Source organism: Notolabrus celidotus, chromosome 11 (genome assembly GCF_009762535.1).
Source record: "Notolabrus celidotus isolate fNotCel1 chromosome 11, fNotCel1.pri, whole genome shotgun sequence".
NCBI classification, from domain to species: domain Eukaryota; kingdom Metazoa; phylum Chordata; class Actinopteri; order Labriformes; family Labridae; genus Notolabrus; species Notolabrus celidotus.
Window position 1 is genome coordinate 6,522,079 of NC_048282.1, and position 16,602 is coordinate 6,538,680.

The window sequence follows — 16,602 nt, forward strand, 5'->3', positions numbered from 1 at the left end:
TTAGGGCCTAAAACAGTTCCTCCTAAACTTAATAATTATGGAAAAATTCAAGTATAAGACGCACTATTAATATCTGCTTATCATCTAAAAAGTGAGCTGCGTCCAACACACAGATGAGACCAGTATAAAATAAAAAGTATAAAATATTAAGAGAAGTATTTTGTTGCATAACGGTAAATTATTAAGAAAATAGCACTTGAAAAAGAAACTGACTGCTTTTTATAACAGCTTTTCTCCCTCATTAGCTTGTACTCTTGCATTCAAAGATAACACTGTTTCACTTTTCTGTGAATACATCTTGCAGTGTTTGATTGAATCAATCAATCAATCTTTATTTGTATAGCGTCAAATTACAACAAATGTTAACCCAAGACTCTTTCCAAACAGAGCAGGTCTAGACTGTACTCTATGTTCTATTATTAACAAAGACCCAACATCAAGACAGGATAAGATCCAGTCCCATCTTACAGACAGGACTCAGTCTGATCTCATCTTAATCCACCATGAGCAGAGCACTTTACAGCATTTAGCAAGTTACAGTGGCAAGGACAAACTTCCTTTAACAGGCAGAAACCTCCAACAGGACCAGACTCATGTTAGACACACGTCTGCTGAGACCGAGTTGGAGAGAGGGATAGAGGAGATGAAGAGAGAGAGAGATGATAGTGGTGAGATGGATAGTAGAAGTTGTTGCTGCTGGAGTCTGGCACGTCCACAGCAGCAGGCCGTCTACGGCAGAGATCCAGAGGAACCTTTGAGACAAGGGAGCTCAGGGACTCCAGAAAGGTCTATGGTTAGTAACTTTAATGGGACAGGAAGAGGGGGGTTGATAGAATAGGAGATAAAATCCCAGTGTGGAAGTGTTCCAGTTCCGCCAGCAGTCTAGGCCTATAGCAGCCTAACTAAGAGCTGGTCCAAGCCTGATCCAGCTCTAACTATAAGCTTTATCAAAAAGGAAAGTTTGAAGTATACTCTTAAAAGTAGAGAGGGTGTCTGCCTCCTGGACCCTGACTGGTAGATGATTCCAAAGGAGAGGGGCCTGATAACTGAAGGCTCAACCTCCCATACCACCAGAGGGGGTTGACGCAAGTCTCAGCAAATTGGTTACTGGTAGGGAATCCGTCCATATCTAGCAACAAAAAACACTACCTCTGCTGAAACCTATATTCAGAATTTCACAGTAATTAGTCTTTGTCACATTTAGGATCAGGTTGTTATTTGCTCTCATCTTAATACAACAGAGGTTAAAAGAAAACTGCTCCACGTTCTGAACATTAACATGCATTAGGTGAAGAGAAAATGTGTTTGTTCCACATCCACAGACCTCGCTCTGTAAATGTTTGATGCTCTGCAGTTTGTTGTTGTCAGTAATTGACCACTTAGATGATCACTGAAACAATCCACCAGCAGAGTTTGCAGGTTCCTCTCCGTGTTAAACCTGTCGTCTGCTGATTCCCATAAAAAAATTCCAGATTTTTAGAGGCTCTTAAAAGTTCACCCACCCATGAACACACCTCCACTGAGCATTTACAAAGCACCTGTGGCTCAACCCGCCGCTGTAAACTCGCTACACTGCACGCAACATGATCATTAAAGCTAATCTGTGTGGGATCCCAGCCAAATATGTCAGTGTCAGATGCATTTGAATACATCCGTAGACCGTGTGGGCTGATGTGTTTGACATACTGTATCATTTCCTCCATCAGCACTGCTGTTGATGTGTCACTTAAGGTTCTGACAGAGACGATCTCACTGGAATGAAACATCATTACATGCAGAAGTTACAATCTGTCAAAGTTTATTCACATTGTGCACAAACCGTCCTTTACAGTGTGTTTCATCCTCGTCTGTGTGTGTGTGTCCCCGTGCTCTGACCCGTGATGTTGTCATGTGTCGCATGTAGTGGATGTTGCTGGATGGATTGTGAGTACAACACAACAAGTAAGTGAATGGCATCCTCAAGAAGAATGGCATTATTCCAATCATCACAGCTGATGTGAATTCAGTTTTGAAACACTGGACATAAGGGGAACTCATTTGTAGAATCTTAAGAGTCTTTAACCCTCACTGTTCAATTTTAACCTTATAATCCCTGCAGGAACCTTTAAACTAGAGTAACATTTAAAGCAATGGAAGAAACTGAATTCACCAGATGTTATCAGTTTATATGAGTGATGAGTACAAACAGGTAAGTCTGTAAGAGACAGAGCAGCACAGTGTTGAGCTGAAGAATTATAGTTAGAGGGATCTTTTATTCAATCAGTCTTTTTGGGCTGAATGTTGTAGTTTTAAATTAATATCACAATATAAGTATTATTATTATTTAGAGGAATATTTTTCAAATAAAGCAAAAATTGAAAATTACATTTAAATATATGTCAGCCCAAGTCACTGTTAAATCTCTTCTGAAAACATGATTTTATTGTAGAGCCTTTCCTGATTTTATCTGAATTTAATTTAATTATGTTTTATTTTATTTTATTTTAACCATCATAAGAAATATATTTTAAAATAATTGTATTCCTTCAGAGTTCTTTTAGGGGAATTATATGTCTTTTAAAATATGTTTTATTTCTTTATCTTGACTTGTGTGTTTTTATAAAACTGCAGCTTTTCAATCATTGGCTGTTATTTAGTGACTGAACTACACTACCAGACAAAAGTTTGGGCACACCTTCTCCTTCAATGTTTTTTTTTTAATTTAAATGATTTTCAACATTGTAGATTAATACTGAAGACATCAAAACTATGAAATAATCTGGTTTTACCATAATCTGGATTACAACTGTAGTCAAATAGAGCTATCCATTGTGTACTAACCCTACCTCTGAACAACACAACTGATGGTCTCAAACACATTAAGAAGGCAAGTCATTCTACAAATGAACTCTTGACAAGGCTCATGTTAATTAGAAACCATTCCAGGAGACCACTTCATGAAGCAGACTGAGAGAATACCAAGAGTGTGCAAAGCTGTCATGAAGGAAAAAGGGGGCTACTTTACAGAATCTAAAATATAAAACAGATTCTGCTTTGTTTAACACTTTTTTGTTCATTCAATAATTCCATATATGTTCTTTCATAGTTGTGATGTCTTCAGTATTAATCTACAGTGCTTACAATAATTAAAATAAATACAAACCCTTGAATGAGAAGGTGTTTACAAACTTTTGACTGGTAGTGTATGTATGTGGATTTAGGACATGGTTAGCTAGCTTAGCATAAAAACAGGAGGCCATGATTAATACCTTTATTTATACAGCACCTTTTAAAAAACACGGTTTACAAAGTGCTTCACAAACGGCAGGGCACATTAAAACAAACACAAAAGACCCAAACGATGATTCAACACAGGCAACCCAAGAACCCAATGATAAGAGCTGAGACCAAGGGACCAAGAAAGTAATACAATTAAAAATATTAAAGGAAAGAAAGAATACAAAGAGGCTACAAGCAGTAAAAAGGGATGACGCATTAAAAGAGGGGTACAAGCAAAATGGAGCTAAATATAGACAATATAGGTAAAACATTGTAAAGTAAGGTAAGCACAATAAATAAATCAAGATGAATAAAAGCTATAAAGCCAGTAAACAAGATATTAGAAGAGTAAAACAGTTGAAAGAAAATAAAAAGGGGCTAGAAAGTAAAATGATAATAAAGGCATTAAGAAGACGACATCCAGGCGTCATCTGTCAGATCATTTTATCACAGGTCATGTTTTTACTCCCTGTGAAGGTACAAAAAAAAGAAGGACTTTGTGAGGCAGCATCCCGTCTCTGTTATCAGCTGTTCATCGAGAAAGACTTGAAGCACACAACTCTCTTTGAATAAAACAATTGGCATGCTAATGTTGCATTTCATGCGTGAAGTTACTCAGTAAAGCTCCATATGAAAATGAGTCAGGTTTGGAGGTGCTGCTTCTTCTTTATTCTTTGTATTTTTCACTCCAGATGAAGCAGGCTGTTCTCCTGTCCTTCCAGGCTTTACTAGTCTAAACTAAGTTAACCCAGTCAGGACTCAAGCTCCAGACTGTCAGACATGAGTCAAAAATAATTTGTAACTATTATACTCTTAATAGTATAAACATTTATCTCAACGTGTTTCATGAACAATATGTTTCACTGCCAGTCTATCTTTCTCAACCTGTATAAGCCACAGGGATATAAACCAGAAGCAGCCAGCTGTGATTCAGTAGCATGTTGTAACAAAGATTGAGTGTGTCAGCCTTTTTCTCCTCTCCTTATCTCTCATAGTAATCAGTCTGACAGTACTAACTCTCTCCTCTGTCTGTCTGATCCGTCTTCATTCCTTCCATGTTCAAACTCAACTGCACTGCCTCCCCTGAAGGAAGCGACGCGTCCTCTAGAAACATGAGTTAGGACTCCTGCTCGGGAAACCAGCTCGGGTTTGAGAGGAGAACAGGAGGACTGAGGAGGAGACACATCTTCACACCTAGGATTTAATAAGTGAACTTCTTCCCTGTGTGGGATGCATCTTTGTGATCTTGTCTTTTTATTTTCATTTAACAAATCTGCTTCTGACATTTAAACAAAACGTAACAGAGACAAAACATATCCAAAACTAAGTCTACCTACTTTTTATCTGGAATGCATGGTTCACGGAAATCTACAGGTTGATTCATTGAAACACGAAGCCTTACGATGGTTCTTAGTCTACATAAAGACATTTCACACTTTTTAAAATCAAAGATACAACATCAGCTTGACCCTAAATTAAACACATCCAGACAAAACAGAAGAAAAATGTGATTTATACATCTGTTTACAGTTTTAGCCTCTTTTAAATCACACTGCTCCTTATATTAAAGTTGGCCAAACTGCAGCACAGAAATGAAGATAAGATAAGCACAGTTAAAGCATAATTAAAGCACATCCATACAAGCAGGTAGCATTCTGACTGTGGTGTTAGTTTCACTCAAACCTGAAACCTGAGGCAGCGTGTTGGACCTGCCTACATTTGATTAATACGTATGAGCACAAAGTCAATATTAAATTAATTTTTTAATGGCACAGGAGAGAAACTAAATCCCTGGAGAGAGTCCTGTTTTCAAGGCCCTACAGGGTTTTATGTTCCCACCTTGATACAGTATACAGTTGGACTCCAGGGCTTAATTTTTAGGTGTGGTTTCGCCTGCAGCACTTCTGACAGCACACATCCACACCCATCAGAGACGCTGGGTGTGGTCAGAGGTAAAAACTTTGAAGAGAGAAAAGTGAAACAAGCCTGCTGTTAGTTAGCTCTTCAGGTCGGCACTAGGAATGGGTATTTCAAGTCAAAATACTATTTGATAATCATTGACGATTATACAAATAATCCCCCCCCACACACACACACACACTTACACACACACCTGTCCCATTAACAGCCTGTTTGTGTGGCAGTCACGTTAACCAGCAGCAGGGCGAGGTGCTGCTAGTAGCAGGCACTGACAGTCTGTCTTGATCTTTATGTTGGTGTTTCTGTGACGTGGCGTGTGTGTTAACATTTTACAGCCATGCTCAGTCTCTGGAAGTGTGAGATTCAGAAATGGAGAAATCGCTGCGACTGTCACAAATTTTCTCTTCTTTTGCTATTTAATGCAGTTAGCATTCTACTCTGGCGGGAATACTGTTTTACAACCAGTAAAACGATGAAAAATTGTACTTTTAAAATGAGAAGATATTTGATGGAACTCTTCGATTTTTACAAAGTGAACAAATATTTGAAAATCATTGCCCATCCCTAGTCAGTACAGCCCACAAGACATGACACATGACATCACATCCTCTCTTTTTAACATCAAATAACTGATTAAAAATAAACCTCTGGAACATGGACACTTACCAATGAATCAGCATGATAACACCTGACTGCTCTGACAGAAAGCATGTTCGAGATACATTTATTAGACCTGCATTTGTATTTACTAGTTTGACCCATGTTCCATCTGTTATAATGGAAGAGGCAGGTTTTAAGACCTATACTGCAGCCAGCCACCAGGAGTAGCTCTAAAACTTTGGGCCTCTCTCGGGGTAGCTGTTGTCAAGCCTGTGGTTGAACTTCAACAATGCTTGATGCTGTGTTTTTATTTCAAACTGCTGCACAGAGGGAGAACTTTAGAGGCAGGACTTTGCCTGCGCAGAGAAAATATAGCACAGAGGTAAAGCTCCAAACCACTTCGTTAGAAACCCCTAAATCTGTATGTGCATTGTTAACATTGAGCAGAAGAAGATGATGCATTTTTACTGAACAAATGACACAATTTTATATCTAAGGGAATTCACTTTGTCTCCTGAAAAGATCTGCTTGCTGTGGCAGCATGTTAGATTTGGAGTTTAAGATTAAATAAAAGAAGTGAAGGATCAATGTATGAAGCTACAATGTGCTTCCATTGTCAGGACATGTTTTTGTTTTTAAGTTGAGGAACATTTAGGTTATTATTCAAACATATAGTTGAAATTAAAATGTTTATGCAGAGTGGAAACAAATCTATCCGGCAAATTGATCAGACTAAGACAAAATCATGTTTCTTAACTTTTCTCGCAGTTTGCAAACTAAAGTGTTCTTTTTAAAATCCTTAATAGAGTTGATAAAGTTCAGACAGCAGATGACGTTAAATATGCAGTTTCAGGTCGCAAAGTATTCTCCATAAAAAATAACTGGTCTTTATGTTTAAAACAACTTTGGTTTACTGATGTATTTTTATATATCCATGATGATCCCTTGAGGCTGTTAAGTACTGTACCTACTTTAGCTTACATACCAATAACTGATCATGTAAAAGTGAAAGAAAGCAACTTTTCATTTTCATTACTGAAGGCTTCAAAGCAGAGCTGTCATTCTACATGAAATACCTGCTGTATTCACAAGATGATGAACATGTTCAAACATCTAAACTTTGATCTGCGCTGTACTATTTGTTAATACAGATATACTGTAAATGTTTTCTGTCTATGAAGGCTGTGAATGTCTGTCTTTTCTACTTGCTCAGCAGACTCTCATGTGAAGTGTTTCTGGCGGTTGCTGCTGTTCTGTGGTGTTAATGGAAGTGAAATGATGTCCCAATATAGAATATATTTTGTGTTTGAGCTGTTTTGCATTTTAGACTTTTAGAGTAAATAAATTTAGTTTGATGAATGCAAAGGCCTCCCTGGCATGGGAATATGAAATGTGTCTCCTTACTTTGTTGCACGGATGAACAGGATGTTTACAATTACCCTCTCCACTTTCTTCTCTCCCCTTCCCCTAAAGGATGTAGCTTTCTCCGAACAGCAGGGACCTGCAGACAGGTACAGAAGAAGCTGATTTATTAGGAGTCAGAAACAGACAGGTGTTCCCTGATGATTTTTTCCTTCCTCCTCCTCCTCCCCTTACAAACTCCAATCAGTGACTCTGGCCTTGGGCAACTCCTGGCTTGTATTTTATTTTTCCTCTCTTCCTCCTCACCCCTTCTTTACCGTTTTCTGCACTCTCTACCCTCCGTCTCTCGTATTTCACCTTTGTAATACTTATTTTTTAAATATACACTCACTTTCTCCCGCCCAGTCCTCTCTCTTGGCCACGTTCATCTACTGATTGTTATGATTGCTGTGCGTTCCTCTGCCATGGCCTGCAGGAGGAGTGAGTTAGTACATGTCAGCGAGCACAGGTATGCACTGTGGACACCGGCTGGCTCACTCAACCACTGCTGGAACGGGAAAAGGAGAAGTTTGCATGCACGGGCTGCAAAACAGAACTCCCTATAAGCCACAAGGTAACGATGCAATCAACAGGCTGCAACACAGCATGATAAACAGACTCATCTGAAAACACTAAATGCCCTCGCACATTAAAAAAACATTTAATTATTTCTCTCATCTTTTCTGATGAGGCAGATTTATTTCTAAGATTTAAAGTGTAATGGAGATTAAAATGAATAATACTGTTTGCAGACTAACTGCTGTGTAAAACAATGTATGAGATCAATATCTATCAGCGCACACTATACGGGGGTGAACTTTTTCATAACGCGGTTATTTCAAAGATATCGAGATTATGAGTCTTCCAATGAGAGGCAGAGATGACTTGATTGACAGGCGGGAACACTGTAGCTGTTGGCTGGGAGGTTCGAAGCCCATCTGTTTATGTCATCATTGCTTGACAGCAGCAATATGGCTCCCAGAAACAGATGGGTGACGTCACGGATACTATGTCATATATTTATACAGTCTATGCTTTTTCCCATGGCAGCAGTAGGAAGCAAGAAGATGCTGCAGTAGCTTAACTACGGTGTGCCAGAAGGGGCAAAAAGCAGGCAATTACAAAAACATTATATCTTAATTTCAGACTTGAATCACATTGCAAATAGTGTGTTAATGCTGGTAGTCCTGACAACACACAGAATGTGATAAATGTAGAACATAACGAGACACAAAAAACATATATATATATATTTATATATATATATATATATATATATATATATATATATGTGTGTGTATAAAAATCAAGCTGAGGCCTTAAATAAATTAAAGACAATGACCAGGTCACAGTCAGTCGCCAACCTGGACAAATTGAAAATATAAAAATGGCCTAAGTTGATGATATATCAACCTCAGCTGGTCAGATATTACAAACTCATTGTGAAGCAAACTTTGTGTAAGTCTTAAGACTGTCCAAGTTTCTAAAGAGACCAAATACACTGACGAATTTTGTGGAGCTGTTAACCACATGTTCCAAAAAATACGAAGACTACAAACATTTTACAGACATTGAAGCTTTGTTGATTTTTATCAGGTATTTTGGGGGCTGTTTGGACTTCATTTATTTGGATGGCTGAAGAGAGACTTGAACATGGGGAGAAGGACATGCAGCAGAGGGTCCTGGCCAGGAGTTGAACCTATGACCTCTGCGACAAGGTCTCCGTACATGGGGTATGTTTTTTAACTGCCAAGCCAAACTGGCACCCTGATTCTTGGTTCTTACATTTATAAAAGCATGACAGCAGCCCTTTAGAAAAGTGTCAAAGTTATGAGATAACAGCCCTGTATTCTCACATCCAGGTACACTTAATATTGCATTTTTTTTAGAGTTGTGGGGTTGTTGAATCAAAATACTTAAATTTGTCAGTCTCCCTTCACAGTTTTTTTTAGAAGAAAGAAGTGATACAAAAGCAAACTCACAAGCAACTCTCGAGCCTTTCCTGACCTATTTTACACTAACTAAAATGTGGGACAATTAGACGCCCACTGCTGCTGAGTAAACTAGTGTCCCGAGGTAACCTTCCCCCACCACCCGCCACCACCATTCCTTTCATGTTTGATTAGTGAACATAGCTGATACAGCAGCGAGCGGAGAAGAGAGACGAGGGAGTTCAAGCATGTCATAGCAGCTTCTTTCTGTCACCAACTCCTAGTTTGACGTTTAGTGAAAGCTGCATGAAGGCTCACGCACAAAAACACAGCCACAGGCAATTCTTGCATAAATCTGCAGACACAACGAAGAAAACAAACACATGCACCAGGACTTCACTTAGTGTGCACTTTTGCATGTTAGTTGTTCAGCTTGTTTTGAATTTGAATGAACACAAAACCAATTCAAATCACACAACAAACACACCCCCTGTTAAAATGCACCCCCACCACGTTAATGGCACACACACACTTTTTTACACACACAGTCTTATCAAGGAGCAACATTTTGTCCGTCTACTTCCTCCTCTCTGTGTCCGTTTATGTGTCAAAGCAGGTGCTGAAAGAAGACACTAAATAACTATTAGAGTTAGAGGAAGGGCAAGAGAGGGGGAGGAGAATGAGAGAAAATGAGCTTTCCCCAACAGTAGCAGAAAGAGAGAAAGAGGGAGGGGAAGGAGCAGGGTGGGAAGGGAGAGCAGAGGAGCGTAGAGAGGGGATCTGCATTGTAAGTAGCTCTGAGAGCAGCAAGTGGTGGCTGTTTTTCAGCCTGTTTTTGTTTTCCAGAGGAGGCGGAGAACACAAAGAAGAAAGAGGAGAAGAAGCAGGCTGAAGAGCACATATTTGAAATGTGTGAGCAACGTTTAAGATAAAAAGAGGAAGAAGCTGAAGGAGGATAAGGAGGGAAAGAAGCCGGGAGGAACACAAGGCAGCAATGGATAGCAGAGTGGCTCAGTCTGACCCTGGGATGGCCTGGATTCACACACTGCTGCTGGCCACAGTCCAGCACACACACTAGGCTGCTAACACAGATGAGGTAAAGTAAAGTAACAATAAGTCTTTCACACAGAAAAGCGAAGAAATACATTCACATTCCTGTCATTATCTCACCAACTTTGGCTAGGTTGGAGAATGTTGCTACTGGGAGTGAAAGTTGAGCTGTGTTGTTTGTCTAAGAGTGCAGCCTCTGCTTTGTGTGGGCACTTTGGAGGAAGTAGTGCAGCTTGTCAGGTGCATTGCATTTATATGACAGTATATATGCTCTGGAAACAAAGGCTGACTCTGTCTCCATATGGGATTCAGGAGACAACAGGACTGTGATGAAGGATCAGGTGGCAAACACAGGACTCTGTTTGCCTGGATGATCTGTCTCTACTGACAAAAGCAGCTGTTTTAGCCTGTTTTATGTACTGCTGTGGAACATGGGTTTACAAAGTGACACTTGCTAAATAAGCAGAAGTAGATGCTGAAATCTTACAAGTGGAATCATCAGCTTTCAGTATTCATGTATTCTCTTTGAAGAAGGGGCTGCTTGAATGTATAATGTCTGTGGCAGTTCCCTGGGCAGAGCACAGAGAGGTGAGCCTTGAATGTGATGGTTACAGTGCAGCAATGAGTTGTTGCAGAGCGGGGCAGGTAAGTGCATGTCTTGAGTATGTTGGATGAGAGGTTGTTAAAAACTGTACATGACTGGAACTTGGCGCCGTTGCACACACACACTTCTCTTTTTGACTTTCACAGGACATTTTAGCATAAAACCCAGATCAGTCTCTGCAGGGTAGAGCCTCAGGTTCAGGGTGTGCATGGATCTGTGTGTGAGTGTGTGCTTTTAGTGTGAACTGAAGTTCATGCATTCATGCACACATGAGGTTTTGGCTCTTGGTCCCCTTGTCTCCCTGTTTGTTTGTTGTTTACTCATGTGGAGCCTCAGACTGGGCAGAGCTGTTTACTTTGCTTCATTAGGGATAATCAACAAGTGGTGTAATGACATGAATCAGCCAGGTCAGGAGTTTGAATGAAATTCTTGTAGTTCCCTTTTTTGTATTATTGTGCATGTGTGAAACTTTACTTTGTTTACACATGCAATATTCAGAAAAACATGCAGCGCAAAGCAAAAAATAAAAGCCTTGTTTAAAAACAGCTCTCTGTAATTTCTGTTTTGATTAAGACATTTACTAAACACCATCAGTGAGAGGTCGGGCTGAGGTGATGCCTTATCTGTCTGCTGACTTGATGACTAAGTGTATTGACATGTGATGACTGCTGTGTGTGTTTATGTGTGCGTGTGTGTGTGTCTGGATGGTCTGGAGGTATATATTTTGACTGGAGTACAAATAGATAGCTGTGGCTGTTTTCTGGATTATCTGATTTACTACGCTATGTCTACCTCGAATGCACCACCTGCACATTGGATAGACTTGTACAATGCACACTTCATAAACCAGGACTTTGAACAGTTTTACTGCTCTTTATGACCGACTGGAGACTCCTTCATGTTGGCAAACATCTGATAGCGTCTCTTTGAATATTCATCACACTGGGGTGAAAATAAATTCAGGATTTTCTTTTAGCTGTGATTGAATTTCTGCCTGTAAGCACACTACTTTGCATTTTATTTTCTGCTGCATGCCTGCTCATATCACACACCGATTTATAACTCATCTCACCCCCCTCCCTCTGCCTCATTTCCTCCCTCCCCCACTACAACCAAGAGTCTGTCTGGAGAGCACCTGCCCCATCACCTGCCACTCAGACAGTCACTGTCTGAACGTGTGTGTGTGTGTGTGTGTGTGTGTGTGTAGTGGGGAAGCGATCCAGGATGCCACACCTCACCCTCCTGCTCCCTAACCTTGCATGCAAATGTTACCTGTGCTCCTTGTGGTATTTACCCTCACGTGCACACTCGCACTCAGCTGCTAACCTGAACGTGACTGCCTCTGCTTTGTTTATGCTGACCTGTTTTTCTTGAAACTAGGCTAAAGTCATTAGACATTATTGACCAACCTTAATACACGGGCAGCGCTGATATTTTCAGGAGCTCCTGTCACTTTTTGTTGTTTTCTGGCTCGTGGCCTACATAGCAGCAGCCTTAATAGCCCATAATAACAGTGCTTTCTCCTTCACGTGTATCGTTGTTTGTCTCATGCCTCGGTTTAGTGGTCAATTTCAGAGGAATGAGCCTGCTGAGTCATCCAGGGAATGCGGGCAAGTGTCTCAGTGTGTCACAGGTCTCATCGGGGGGCCTCTGAAGTTGGACATGAACTTGTGTTTAAACCTGGACAATAAAACAGACCACCTACTGAGTCCTATACCTGTGCATTCACATACTTACAGGTATGACTTGTTGCTTTTGTCAGACAAGCAAAGCTCTCCTTAGGAACACAAAGCATGTGCTTCTCATGCTGGAGTGCACATAATCTGCCTAATGTAAGAGTCAGAGAACACTTGGCCCATGCATGAAGGTTAAACTGGAGCCCAGAGGCCATGTGTGTCTATGCGGCACACCTGTCTAGCACTGTAGCCCTCGGGTTGTTTCACATTTTGACCATGCCAATAAGACGCGGTGTGTGTTTCACAGTCGTACTCAAGCTAGATAGTGTATGTTCCACTCTCAGGAGGTAATGCTTCTCCTTTATTCTGCTGTCTATTTTTGGAAATGTTTCCAAAAGAATAAATCACAAAGTAAAACAGCAGCATCTCCTCCTTCTGTTTCAGCCAGTTTTAAGCTTGCTTTATTACAATTCTCCCCTTTAACTTATAAAACAGCTGATGTTTAGAGATCTGTTTGGCTAAAGTGTAATTCTGGATGGTTAGCTTGTTAAAATGTGCATCCCCGTTCAACTGATCACGTTTCAAAACAACAAGAGCCCCAGTGGACGGCTTGTCCATACCTGTCCAGATAATAAAAAGAGAAGTAGGCTGGGGAGGGGAGGTTACGAGGTGTATCTGCTGGTGCACAGCTGAGGAAAAGAGAGCTTCAAAACACAGAGATGAAGAAAGCACGAGTAAACACAGCAGCAGATGAATGTAGAGGGATGCATCAGCAATTTGTTGTAAAGTAGGTCAGCCTCTGGAGAGCTCAGTGGCAGAGGATCAGATTGGAATCAAAGAGCTCTGATTGACAGTTTGGGCACAGCAAACCCAGCCTTCTCCTTTCAGTGAATTCAAACAAGAAACAGAAATCTGAAACTGCAGCAGATTCATGAATGGCAAACTGCATTACAGTGTTATTGTTTCTATTGTTGCTTCATAGCTTTCAGTGATGATTGGATTGGTTTAACAACAAAAGTTATCACCTGTAACTATACAACAGTAAGGCTCACAAGTCACAAGTACTGATTGACCCATAACATAGACATTTAAAGGATAGGGTCAGCATATCAACCTTTCCACCAAAGAGGTTCCCACTAAAGATATAAATGTCCCCAAATAATTCTTTGTGTCTTTTTTATTTTTCAAAAAATTTCTAATCGTTCCCTCAAAGAGTTGTGCTCTTTAGGTTTTAACTTATCTCTATTTTTAGATTCTGGCAGTCTGGGTTTTAAGCAGAGGAAGTGTTCTGGTTTCTCTTCTGGGCTGTAGTTCTTTTGCAATCTGTGTAGTTTTGGTGTATGCAGGAAAAACAGTCCACATGGAGAGCAACAGTGGGCAGAACACACACTTCCACATAACACCAGCTTCCATCAGTTAAAATCCTTACTACTAATACTACTACTACTATCCGTCTCATCACTATCATCATCTCTCTCCCTCTGTCTCTTATTCTCCTCTATCTCTCTATCCTTTCCAACCCCAACACGGTCTCAGCAGATGTGTGTCTAACATGAGTCTGGTCCTGCTGGAGGTTTCTGCCTGTTAAAGGAAGTTTGTCCTTGTCACTGTTACTTGCTAAATGCTGCAAAGTGCTCTGCTCATGGTGGATTAAGATGAGATCAGACTGAGTCCTGTCTGTAAGATGGGACTGGATCTTATCCTGTCTTGATGTTGGGTCTTTGTTAATAATAGAGCATAGAGTACGGTCTAGACCTGCTCTGTTTGGAAAGAGTCTTCAGATAATGTTTGTTGTGATTTGGCTCTCTATAAATAAAGACTGATTGATTGATAATCTGGCGATGATTTATTGATCCCTTGAAACAGATAACTTCACCTAAGTGCAGCTAACAAGCCATTCAAGAAACTAATTTGAACTTGAGCAACAAATCTGTGTAATGCTGTCACCATTAGCTTTGTTTCCCAGAATCAGTTCCGATTTCTCGACTTGTTGTTTCCGCTTCTCTTGAGGACAGAAAGTTTGCTCTATTCCTTTTTACAAACCTACATCATGATGTTGTTATCGCTGCAAACGTAACAACTTTTAACTGTAAGTTCACCACCATAAAAGAGGTTTCTATTGGGCTCTTACAGCTGAAGTAATCCAGGGTGAAGCCTCTGTGTAACTTACTGTCTCCCATTGAACTGACACCCACTTAAAGCTCATGAGCAGGCACGACTCTGATAGATGTAATGGACCAAGAAATGACAGAGTTTGCCTTGCAGACATAAACGCCACTCAGAAAAAGAAGTCTTGACTGGAAGTCATTTTCACGCCAACGGCTTGCTGCACTGGAATAACTGAAAGTTTGCATCCCAGAGGCGAATATCACAGCATCATCAGGTTACAATGATCGCTGATGGGTTCTTAAACAAACCTGACTTAAGAAGAAAGAAATAGTGCTTTGTTAGGGACTAATTTCAGTGGCGGAGTAATACATGTGTAATGTAAGGGTTTGATGTGTGGTGGTTGGGTCACTATATTAAAAGGAAACAGCAGGATAGAGATGGATAGCTTGCTTAAGAGCACTTTACTGTCACCACACTGGATTGGCATAACATCAACATTACCTTGTCCCTCAATCACATGTCATAGAACCAACCAATCAGAGGCTAGGATGCAGGTAAATGTAATGAGGACCACAGAAGTACATTCAACATGTTTCTGTCCCAAATACAAGATGCTGTAGAAGTAATTCTAACATCTTAAATGCACAAATAATAACTTAAGCAAACTTGTATGTAAATAGTTCACTGTATAAATAATATAAACATATTTTAAATTCCCAACTGACTTTCCTGTTAAAGCTTACACATGGTTGGTGTCGTAATGAGTTTACAGAGAGAGTGGGATTGCCATGTGACTTTGACTGAAATAACCTACAGTGTGGTTTTGATAATGGAGGCTCATGTCTGAAAGAACATGTAAAGGATCTATCAGGAAACAGCATTTCACAGGATTAATACAGTGTTTAGTCTTTTTATTGGGCTTCACTGACCAAAAAGCACTGATAGGATTTTCCTCTACAAGATTCAAAATATTTGCTAACCCATTCCTGTCAATACTGAGGATTTACTACTTCATATCTGTTTTGTAGATTTGGTTAAGTTATTTAAGTTTAAGTTATGTATTCAGGCTTGTATGTCTTTATTAGAAAGGACAGCTGAAGAGAGGCAAGAAACTTTGTGGAGAAGAGAGAGATCAATCAATCAATCAATCAATCAATCAAGCAATCAATCAATCAATCAATCAATCAATCAATCAGTCTTTATGTATATAGCGCCAAATCCCAACAAACGTTATCCCAAGACTCTTTCCAAACAGGGCAGGTCTAGACCATACTCTATGTTCTATTATTAACAAAGACCCAACATCAAGACAGGATAAGATCCAGTCCCATCTTACAGACAGGACTCAGTCTGATCTCATCTTAATCCACCATGAGCAGAGCACTTTGCAGCATTTAGCAAGTTACAGTGGCAAGGACAAACTTCCTTAAACAGGCAGAAACCTCCAGCAGGACCAGACTCATGTTAGACACACATCTGCTGAGACCGAGTTGGGGTTGGTGCTTTAACCACCAAGCCAAACCAATTTTATTTTCATTTTGTCACAAGGCTGGTCCCATTCAGATTAAAATCTCTTTTTCAAGTGAGACCTTGCTGACACACAATCAAATTACTAAAAATAAATGTCTGTAGGTATTTATTAGACAATGATAAAAAGGAAATTTAAGGAAATATTTCCAAGAATATTTTTAACTTTGCTCCATTTATGAAGCTCAACTTTTGACCAAAAAAAACGTTTTGATCTGAAAGTTCAGCAGAAATTGAAAGTACCCATCAGTCTCTTTAAAGCACAAGGAAAGCATTTTGACACGTTTCATACTGACTCATCACTTTTACTCGATATTGTAGCGTCTGTTATTAAAGAAACAGATGTTGATATAGTTCACCTAAAAGGGACTCTTTTTCTGTTATTTGTGTAAGAACATTTTTATGATATATTTGGTGGTTTTCTGAACATACTGACCAAGGACAGATCATCGTTTTCTAAGATGTAATCCTAAAGTGTTGGATTGCACTTTCATATGACCGTGTAACCTGCCAAAACATCCTAAAT

General features: G+C 39.9%; 2 protein-coding genes across 2 annotated transcripts in view; both read left to right on the forward strand.

The window, feature by feature from the left end:
• Nucleotides 1-7,143, forward strand: part of ano11 (anoctamin 11) — a 36,695-nt gene extending 29,552 nt beyond the window's left edge. The window contains exon 25 of the mRNA XM_034695442.1: nucleotides 4,348-7,143. Within this exon, the coding sequence (XP_034551333.1) occupies nucleotides 4,348-4,379 (32 nt within the window). The 3' untranslated portion in view covers nucleotides 4,380-7,143. The remainder of the gene's footprint in view (nucleotides 1-4,347) is intronic.
• Nucleotides 7,144-9,845: 2,702 nt separating this feature from the next.
• The window catches only part of arhgef19 (Rho guanine nucleotide exchange factor (GEF) 19), a 30,688-nt gene continuing 23,931 nt past the window's right edge, over nucleotides 9,846-16,602 (forward strand). The window contains exon 1 of the mRNA XM_034695441.1: nucleotides 9,846-10,206. The gene's annotated coding sequence lies outside the window, so the exon portion shown is untranslated. The remainder of the gene's footprint in view (nucleotides 10,207-16,602) is intronic.